The sequence below is a fragment of the Aplysia californica genome, unplaced genomic scaffold (assembly GCF_000002075.1).
Source record: "Aplysia californica isolate F4 #8 unplaced genomic scaffold, AplCal3.0 scaffold00086, whole genome shotgun sequence".
NCBI classification, from domain to species: domain Eukaryota; kingdom Metazoa; phylum Mollusca; class Gastropoda; order Aplysiida; family Aplysiidae; genus Aplysia; species Aplysia californica.
Window position 1 is genome coordinate 1,124,320 of NW_004797356.1, and position 10,349 is coordinate 1,134,668.

Sequence of the window (10,349 nt, forward strand, 5' to 3'; positions counted from 1 at the left end):
AAGAGAGAGAGAGAGAGAGAGAGAGAGAGAGAGGGAGGGGTGGAGGAAAAGGGAGATAAAGTAAGGAAGAAGAAGCAAAGAAAAGTGCAAGCTATCAACTCAAAACAGATGAATAACGAGACGTTCGACTATTGATATGAATTTGGGGCAAATCCTCCCTGCACCCCTTAATAAAATCATATAATCCCAGGCTATAGTATTCGTGTTATTCAGTATTTGTAAACACTCAATCAAATGTCATTCTCTGAAGCAGTAGATCCTCGGCACACTCGCAAATTAGATTTCGGACAAATCACTCAAAGCGGCAATCTATTTTCACTTCTCCAAATTACCGCTGGTTCATGCGGCTCTTTATCATAATTTCGTGACAAATGATAAAGAACTGAAATAGAAGTATCATTGTAGAGCAGGTTTAAGTAAAGACAAAGTAAAATAATTTCATCATTGTACTTGTAGGATAATAGAAAATTGAAGTATAGGAGTTGGGGTTTGGGGGAGGGAGAACAAGAAAGGGAACACTGACGTAATATCCGTTCTTTGAGCGACATAATTATAACGGCTGTGTGTCTTCTCAGAATACACCATTTCTTCTCTCCTTTCTTTTTACTCCTTTACCCCTCTTTCCTTTCCCTTGCTCACTTAATCACTCTGATCTCTCTCTCTCTCTCTCTCTCTCTCTCTCTCTCTCTCTCTCGCTCTCTCTCTCTCTCCTTTTTCTTTACTCCTCTACCCCTCTTTCCTTCCTATTGCTCATTTTAGTCACTCTTCCCTTTCCTCACTTTCACTCTATCCGAGCATTTGATTGCAATTCCATGACACTGAGGTGCTTCCTTCGCATTTCCCCCCCTTTCAAACCAAAAGCATTAAAAACAAATTGGGTTACACGCACATCTGATGAGGGAGCGGGGGTGGGAGAGTGTCAGAAAAAGCAAAACTGGCTCATGAATAAAAAAATCTCTCACCACTTGACTGATCTGAAGACCCTGGAAGAAAAAGTAATTTCGAAAAAAGATCTCTATGATAGCTCAGAACCCATCGGTATAATTTTTTTTCGATGCAATCGTTTGATCACACAATCACATTTGTGGCAGTGGGGAATTACTCCACTCTTTTCCATGACAAAATTGAGTTCATGTCACTGTCGGACAGAAATTTCATTATTATTATTATTATTATTATTATTATTATTATTATTATTATTATTATTATCATTATTATTATTATTACTATTATTATTATAATCATTATTTTGAAATGTAGTATTCTACGACCCCATCGACACATTTTGGAAGCGGGCTTCGATTCCGCCAGTCAGGACCAACCACGGCTAAGATGGATACAACGACCCAGTACGCAGATCGATGCACTCGACAAGAATTCTCCCTACACAGAGTCGAACTCAGGTCTTCTGCGTGCATCGGCGAAGGGTCTAACCGCTAGGCAACAGAGGCCCGTGAGACAGATCTGCTAAGGTTAATCACCTGCTTCCAAAATTAACAACACTCCACTCTGTCTGTTACCCTTCTCTTGTCTTTCAGAAAGGGATTTTACATTAGTGGGAAGTTCAGAATGATGGGACCGATCACTGTTTGCTCGGACACATTTGGTTAGTCATTGTCTAATGCTCATGAAAATTGCTATTTGTCTGCTTATTCAAAGTATTCAGCAATCCTTTAAGGGTCTTTTGCGTTCTAAGAACAAACCGTCTAGACATTTTCAGTTTAATCAACATACTGATCTTTTCTGAATGCCATCTGATTACCGGTTACGAGGTATAATAATAATATACTATTTTCAAAACCTGGATCGGCGCCACCCAGACATCGACCTCTTTCCGATCTATCAGATATATGACGGATCTGTCGGAGAAGGAAAAAAATAGTTTAATAAACCCAAATTGCAACATATCATCTTGTCAAACGTCGCACCCCACCCTAGTTAGTAGGGTGGTGAACCTTAGTCCAGTGCGTTTATCTATCTATCTATCTATCTATCTATCTATCTATCTATCTATCTATCTATCTATCTAACTCAGGTGGGTTAACCCTCACGCCACTTAAAAAATAAAGAAACCATACACTCATCACAACTCAACATCTAAAAGAATGTAGCATTAAATATTCCTAGGAAGATGCAGGAGTCAGAGAGTAATGATTTTAAATTTTAGAATTCACAACATTGTATTTCTCCACAGCTATAAATCGTTGTAGAATACTTCAGCATTTAGTCATTGCTTTGAAATTCCATTTTAAGAAAATGTGAGCATACAGCTGTTCATTGAAACTGCGTGGACAAAAGTAACAAGCAACTAGGACATCCCAAGTACATGTATTTTTCTTTCTGGTTGGCCATGAATGGTTAGTCCGTTAAAAGTAATTTCAAGCGTGTTTCGGTGACATGGCGCTTTGGTGGGCTTTGTACACAATTTTTTATTTAGCGCGCTCATTTTCTCCTGTTTTGCTCATTTTGTTTTTCACAAACCTTTTAAATTCGTGATGCGAGTTGCAAATTGTTATATGTCGTGTACATGTATTAGGGTTTTAATGCGCTTCGCCCATTTAAATAGTGTGCAAACGATTTTAATTGTGGGTTAAAAAAAACACAACTAAAATTGTCAATTAAGTAGGTCACAAACTCCCCCCCTCCTTTTGATATTCAGCAGTCACCAGGGTGCGTTCTTGATCAATACACAATAACCCTAGCTCAAAAACATGGCGCTGCACGTCGGCGACCAGCAATGGTGTGTGGCTTGTCTAAGTATGTGATATCATGTATTATCTATGCATGTGCACAAGGGGATCAATAAATTGTAATTTATGACTTTTATTTATTTTCATTTATTAAATGCGTTCCAAAGATGAAAGCAATACATGACTGTGTAAGCATACTTTAACCCTATCCGTACGCCCGGGGGTCATTTTCTACCCCCGGGGTTGTATTCTTCACTTTTTAGAATACTTCTAGTTCGAAGATCTCTCTGAAACTTTCAGTATTTCTCAAAAGTTAATTTTGACAAACTGTTATGTAAAGCGTACGGATCGGATTAACGAGTATATTTCCTCTTTGTAAAGTGGTGGCACAGAGTTCCCCACGTCGTTTGGATAAGATAATAAAACACGACGTACCAAAATGGTTAAGGTATAGGTTGTCGTGCTAAAGGCACATGGGTCTTTTAGTAATTTGTGTTTCTCGGCGTGGGCGGGAATAAGAGGGTAGCGTAGAAAGTCTCCTTTTCAAAGTCACAGACCTGTCAGTATCCGCCTTTCGCTTGCATAGTGCTAATGAGTTTTAGCTTTGTGTCTCTGTCCTTTTTTGAGAGACTCGGGGGATGTGAATACTCCACTGTTCAATCAGCACGGGCTGGGGCGGGGGGGGGGGGGGGTGGGGGGGGGGGGCCAAATCAGCTCATAAGAAAGAACATTTTCTGTTGTAGGGACAATTTCTTTTGCACGAACATGACATGGATTTTTCTGCCTCCCTCGAACTCCTACATCGTGGGTAGCATCCATCTTTTCGGACGCATGTTAGCATCATAGAGCACAGCACAGCAGTCTAAGTTTCTGGAGCTGTTCATATAGCGATGTTTCTTAGCTGTAGTTTAGTTTTACGTCTTACTGCTATAAGACTCAAATTTAAAACTAATTTATTTCTATGTTTCTACCCGACATTTCAGCTTAGAGTAGAGAATTAAAATCGCTGATTTCTATAGACAAAAGACATGAGTTCAATTCACATGTAGAAATAATGTTTTATGGACGCTCTAGGGTATGTTCTGCTGAAAGTAACATTTTCTCATTGGGCCGCCATGGTTGCCCTGTCAGACATGACCAATGTTGCCCGCCTTCTGAAAGATCAGAATTGTGTCAATGGGGGTTAAAAACAAACGTGTAAACATCAGCAAGAACTAAACACTCTAAATTAAGCTAACCTAGATTTCGGCACACCCATTTTGGGATTCAAATCAGTTGCCCCAGAGACCAAAAATGTCGACTGTCTCATAATACCGTTATCGAAGAGCTCAAAACTTAAAAGAGGGATTGCACAGTTCTGCCCAGAACAGAAACCGCCATAGGAAACCTTGTCGTAAATGGAAATAACTTGGTGCATAGATGAGCAAAAAAAATATATTTTTTAATCAAAAAGAAAAAGAAAGCAATATAAATAAATAAATGATTCAATAAATGAATAAATGAATGAATCAATGATTGAATGAAAGGACGTGCAAATAAATACAGAACTACATAACTTCACACGTAAATAAATGAACGAAAAAATAAATGTATAAAAATAAATAAATAAATAAACCCTTCTCCTTGAGAGAGTGCTAATAGTGACCTACAATCGACACCCTGCGGGAGCCTGAGATGACCAATCAACGTGACGGAAACGCAGCCAATCAAGTTGGCACGTCTGTCTGTCCCCTGTACGTGACTTTCCCCTACGCCAAGCGATGACCACTTCCGGGTCATCTGAACTCCCTTGTTTCTTGTTTACTTTCGATTCGAGAGCTTAGCCAAATCCGGCCAAATCACCCTCAGCTGGTATCTGTCGCGTTCCGGAATATTCCAACCAGGTGATGGATCGGCATTTCAAAGGAAAGGTGGGTTTTTTTTTAGTCCCTCCTGCACACACTCTCGCGTGTGCCGCTTTTGTCTACGGCCCTCTCGTTCTATCACAAATGCAAATAGCAGCAAAATTCCCCCTCGCTGTAGCTGAATACCTAGGGCACGTGCTGTTGTGTTGTGTCTGCCTGTTTTCTATCTTTCTTTTTTTTTTACATTCTTCTTTTTCCTTTCTTTCTAACCGTTTTACGTTTTACCTTTCCTTCTGTTTTCTTTACTTCTGTTTTTCTTTTCATGTCTTTTTTTTTCGTTCTCTCTTCATTGCTTTCGTTCTATCTCTTTTCTTTCCTTCTCTATTAATCTAAATTGTGTTGATGGGGGCGTAAAAAACTTATAATTGAAACTTGAATCGGATTCTTTCTCTTTCTTTCTCTCTTTCTTTCTTTCTTTCTTTCTTTCTCTCTTTCTTTCTTTCGATCTTTTTTTCTGTCATTCTATGTCATTTTACTTTCTTTCTTTCTTTCTTTGTTCCTGTCCTGTTTTCTTTTCTTCTCTTTTCTTTTCTCAAGGTGACTCAGTGTCCACTCCGTTGTAGATGAATTTAACAAGTTGAAGTCCGCGATAAATCCCGTCCAAATTAATTTCTTTGCTTGTGATATTTGAACAATATTATATTGTCAGAAAAATATCCGTTACCAATCTTTGGAGAGCACATTTCGTTTTTTACCTTTTTTTGCAAGTTCCACATGCATTTACAAAATGTATTTCTGTTTCTTGGTTTCGCTTAAAACTACATGGACACTATTAAGTGCGTATTGGTTTGTTTTTTTCTAGCCAAAGCAAACGTCCTGTACCGTATGTATTAACCACAGTTATGCCAAATCGTAGTGTCATATTTTATTAAACCTTTTCAGGAAAATATGTGCGATATCAGACTTTAAATGGCGCATAGAGCATTGCATAAGTGGATATGCGCTACATAAATGCAATCCATCATTATTATTTATTATTTTTGATGAAAAGGAATAATTGTCTTTTATTCATCTTCACGGCAAGATTTTTAAAAAAGAATGATCATTTATTTTGGATGAAAAAATGCGCAGCTGAACAAGACACGAAATACGTCATGCCGAAAGCAAAACATAGATCTAGTGGGAAGAGTAATAAAGTAAAATGATGAAAGGCGAAAAGTGTTCGTTCGTGGCCCATACCCTGATGTAAGGTCAGAAAGGCAGTGATGATTATGAAGAAAAAAAGAGGAAAGAAAGCAGAAACCATTCACGACATTGAACATTGCACTGTACAACTGAACAGAGATATAATTTATGGTTGTTTTTCCTTTATAATCGACATTGTACCTGTCTCTGGTATGTACTGGGTCCACCTCATGTCTTATCTTACCCACCTCTGACTTTGTTCCCATTTTAATACTAACTAACTAATAAATAAATAAATAAATAAATAAATAAATAAATAAATAAATAAATAAATAAATAAATAAATAAATAAATAAATTGTTGGGGGAGGGGGGGGGGGGGGGGCCTCTCAGTTGGGAAAGAAACTTGAAGTGAACAAAAAGATAAAAACTATTTTGTAAAAAGAAAAACGCCACCCTCCCCCCAAAAAAGAAAAAACAAAACAACAAACAACAAAAAATATACAAACAAAAACAAACAAACAACAACAACAAATAAATAAACAACAACAAAAAACTCAAATCAACCCCCCCCCCCCCCATAACAAACAAGAAACAACACAGGGTGAGACATTTACTGAATCTGTAATATATTATGGCTCACTCACAGCAGCCTAACATTTATTGAATCTATATCAGATAATGGGACCCGGGTCTTCTGGGTGCGACAGTCATTACACTACAGACGCCGGTATCTAAAGACGAACAGGCACATAAGCACTGTGTGTGTGTGTGTGTGTGTGTGTGTGTGTGTGTGTGTGTGTGTGTGTGTTTGTGTGACAGAGAGGAGGGAGGGGGAAAGAGAGGCAGACAGACAAACAGACAGACAGATGGGAAACCTTCCGACACTGTTCTCACACAACTGGTGAAGACATTTGGAAAACAGCAGTGAAACTGAGAAGTTGTACGATCTAAAAGGCCACATACATAACAGACATTTTGAAAGCCTATCAATACGTACGTACAATTAAACAAAATTAGTAAAAAAAAAAAAGACACATACATTAGAAAGAAAAAGAAAGAAAGAAAAAAAGAAAAAAAGAAAAAAAGAAGGATAAAAAGGGAAAAAAAGAGAGAAAGAGAGAAAGCAGTATAATGTCCTTGACACAGCGGGATCCCTGATAATCTCTCCTGGCCCCACTCGCTCCCCTGATGGGAGCAATCCCGGAAAGCCTTGGTGCAATCCCCTCCATTTCGTCTCTCTGCCACTATCGATGATTACGTCATTTCGTTCATTAGCCGCCATTCATATCACCGGAAACAGACGCACTCTATCAGTGAAGTCACAGACCGACGCATTGTGAAATTTGGCCAGTTTTGTTTAAACTTTCCGCCACTGTCAGTATACTAAGATATTTTGTGTGGTTTGTTGGTTTTCACAAACTGTGTTTTTCAGATATACATTAATCTATACGTGGATATAAATAGGTCTACATAACGGTAAAGTACAGCCGGCCTTTCCATATCTTTGAGTATCTCGACGACAAAAAGCCCGTGGACTTCTGTTTCATTAAAACACAGCCGCAACTCCCACAATGACCCCCCCCCCCCGGGTGACCCCAAATAATGCACACTTGGTAAAAAAGTTAGACATTGTGTGCCATACGTTTTATCACCGCCTCATAATATAGTTTGCCAATACTGGGTCCCTGCCCATCGCACAAACACGACTATCCCTTACGTCACTCTGCGCTTCCTCAACCTCTCACGAAAGCTGGCAACCGTTGGCCAATGCCTGGAAGTTGGCTCTCTCCTTGTGTCTGTTTAGTTACCTTTTTAGGTGGTGGTGGATAAAAGTCTTTCTATCGCCCCCTCCCTTGCTTAAAACGACCATTGTTGTGTTAAAAGGAGTTAAATGCGTCTTTCGCTAAGTCTCGTCACGGTGACCCAAAAGTAGCCTAGCAGACTGGAGACTCTGGATATACTGAGTAGGTCACTTACGTTCCAAACGGGAGGCTAAATTGAACTTTTATCAAACAGTCATGATGGGCAAACTCGAAAAGAGAAGAAAATGCTGCAAATAGTATGTGTATTGACGAGAAGACGAGCAGTTTCATGTTTGTTCTATTTTCTAGACTTGGTGTTTTGTCTACGTCCTGTGTTAACGTAAGGAAATGTCCTTTCCATATATAAATATCAATAGATGGTTGAGTACAGTTGTTTTGATCGATGCTTTCATTCAACTGTTACCCCCCCCCCCGACCCCACGGGACAGTCTCTCCCCCCTCATTTTCCACAAAAGAAACCCAAATGATAAACGACAAAAAACCCTAAGAATCACACATATCATCTTGTCTTCTTTCGTATTCCTATTGAGGTACTCAGCTACTCGAACAAAGGAACCTCTTTAGACAAACCCTCTCAAGACCGTATTTAGTAACATTTCCTCCCCCACCTTCTTTTTTTCTCTTCTCACGCCCCTGAAACACTTTCACCCAATCAGCCTTTGCTGTGATGTCCTTCAGCTCCCCCACACAAACCTCCCCGTCTCCAGACACAGGGCACGAGTTCACCTCACCCTCGAGATCTCTCCTTCAGAACTAATTTGTGGCTTCAGCGGACCTTAAAAGAGTTGGTCAGTCTTATAAACCCTTATATATATATATATATATATATATATATATATATATATATATATATATATAATATACATCTCTCTCTTTCTCTCTCTCTCTCTCTCTCTCTCTCTCTCTCTCTCTCCCCCCCCTTCTCTCTCTCTCTCTCTCTCTCTCTCTCTCTCTCTATATATATATATATATATATATATAATATATATATACATAAATGGCAAAGCCCACCCTCATCAGTAGTCATTGTTTCCCTTCGACAACCACGACCCATCACATTCCAGTTTATTGGCTCTAGTGATTTTGGTAAGAAAATCCTCATTAAGAGGACAAGCTATTCAAGAAAGAAAAGAAAGTCCCAAGACCCCATGGATATAACAGACGTATCATAAAAGCTCACCCGTATCTTTAGATTTTATAACATTCTAAAAGTTCAGTTGGAGGGGAAAATTGCCACTCAGTATTCCTTCTTATAGCTTTTTTGTGGAATTGGTTCGCTTTGCGCTCTTTGTAAAAGGGAGTCATCGACCAAAATGAATTTACCCATTAACAGAGACAGAGTCTAGAAAATGGTATGAATATAGAGAAATGGAATAAATCCAGACTAAAATTTCAACCAAGGACAAATTATACCAGTAAATATAAGAATAGACCAAAACAAGACTACAAACAAGACCAAAACAGAAACAACCAACCAATAGAGCTATGAACACCCTTCCTCCAGTTAAAGGAGAAAATTATCATAACAAAGTTTACAACCCCTATCAGCAAACACAGCAACAGACATGGACCACACAACTTGAAGAGCGACTCGACAGCAGTAGTAACACAAAGGTGGCAGCATCAACAGAAGAAAAGAAATACAATTTAAAATAAAATTACCACCATCACGACATTCACAATTACTGGAACAATAACAACAATGACAACATTAGCAGAAGCAACAGGATTAATAGCAGTAGCAGCATCATAGGAGAGAACAATAACAACAGTGACAATATTTTCAGCAACAACAGCAACAACGACAACAAAAGCATTGACAACATCAACAGAAGTAGCAACAGTAAAAACACCGAACACAACGATAACAAAAAACCCCAAAACAACAACAACAATAACAACAGTAACAACAACAACACCGACAAAAACAATAACAAAAACACAAAAACAATAACAAAACACCTACAACAACATCGACAGCAACAAACACCACCACCACCACCACCAACAACAACAACAAAGTGTGTTTGGAGAGCACTTACTGGTAGTGAGGTCGCAGTACTTGGCCCGGATGGCGTCAGGAAGTATGTCCGAGCGGAGCGACAGAAACGTCTCCTCCCAGGTCAGGTAACGCAGCTCTTTGGTGATGATGTTGATGGCGTAGTCGTTGCGACCCTGGACGCCGATACAGCCAGAATAATTTCTTCGGTTAGCAAGCAAACCACTAAGGCATTATGGATGCTACTTTTTGTCCATGGGGGTCTAAAAACACATACGTTAAAAAATATAAAGAAATTGAATTATTGGTAAAAGTTAAGTCTTCGTGCGTTTCAACAGACGCAGCCTTGTGTTTCCTGTTCCTGTAAGACATACCTGCAACCCCGCTGTGACCACGGATCTTGAGTACCAGTCCAAACAGTTCAAAATGGAGAGGTATACTTTTTTTTTACCAGATAACTTTCAGCGTTGTAAGAAATCTGAGTATGTCACAAAATCAACAACCCCCCTCCAAAAAACAACAACAAACAAACAAAACAAAACAACCAAAACAACAACAAAAAACCAACAACAACAAAACAAAACAAACAAAACCAACCCCCCCAAAAAACCCCAATAACAAAAACAAAAACAACAAAAAGCCCTAATAACAACAAAAAACAAACAAAAAAACCAACATCCAACTACAAAACAAAAACAACCCCGAAACGTTACCATCTGAGATAGTCTCAAATCTAAAAAAAACAAACAAAAGCAAAACATAAAAGACAAAAGCCGAAACAACTCAAACATCCCCCTCCTCCCCCC

At 39.0% G+C, this 10,349-nt stretch overlaps 1 protein-coding gene across 1 annotated transcript in view; it reads right to left on the minus strand.

Annotated features, from left to right (window-relative positions):
• Window positions 1–10,349, minus strand: part of LOC101856168 (inositol 1,4,5-trisphosphate receptor type 1) — a gene marked incomplete in the record, with an annotated part of 208,126 nt that overhangs the window by 82,621 nt on the left and 115,156 nt on the right. The window contains 1 exon segment of the mRNA XM_035968813.1: window positions 9,587–9,719. Coding sequence (XP_035824706.1) covers window positions 9,587–9,719 — 133 coding nt within the window.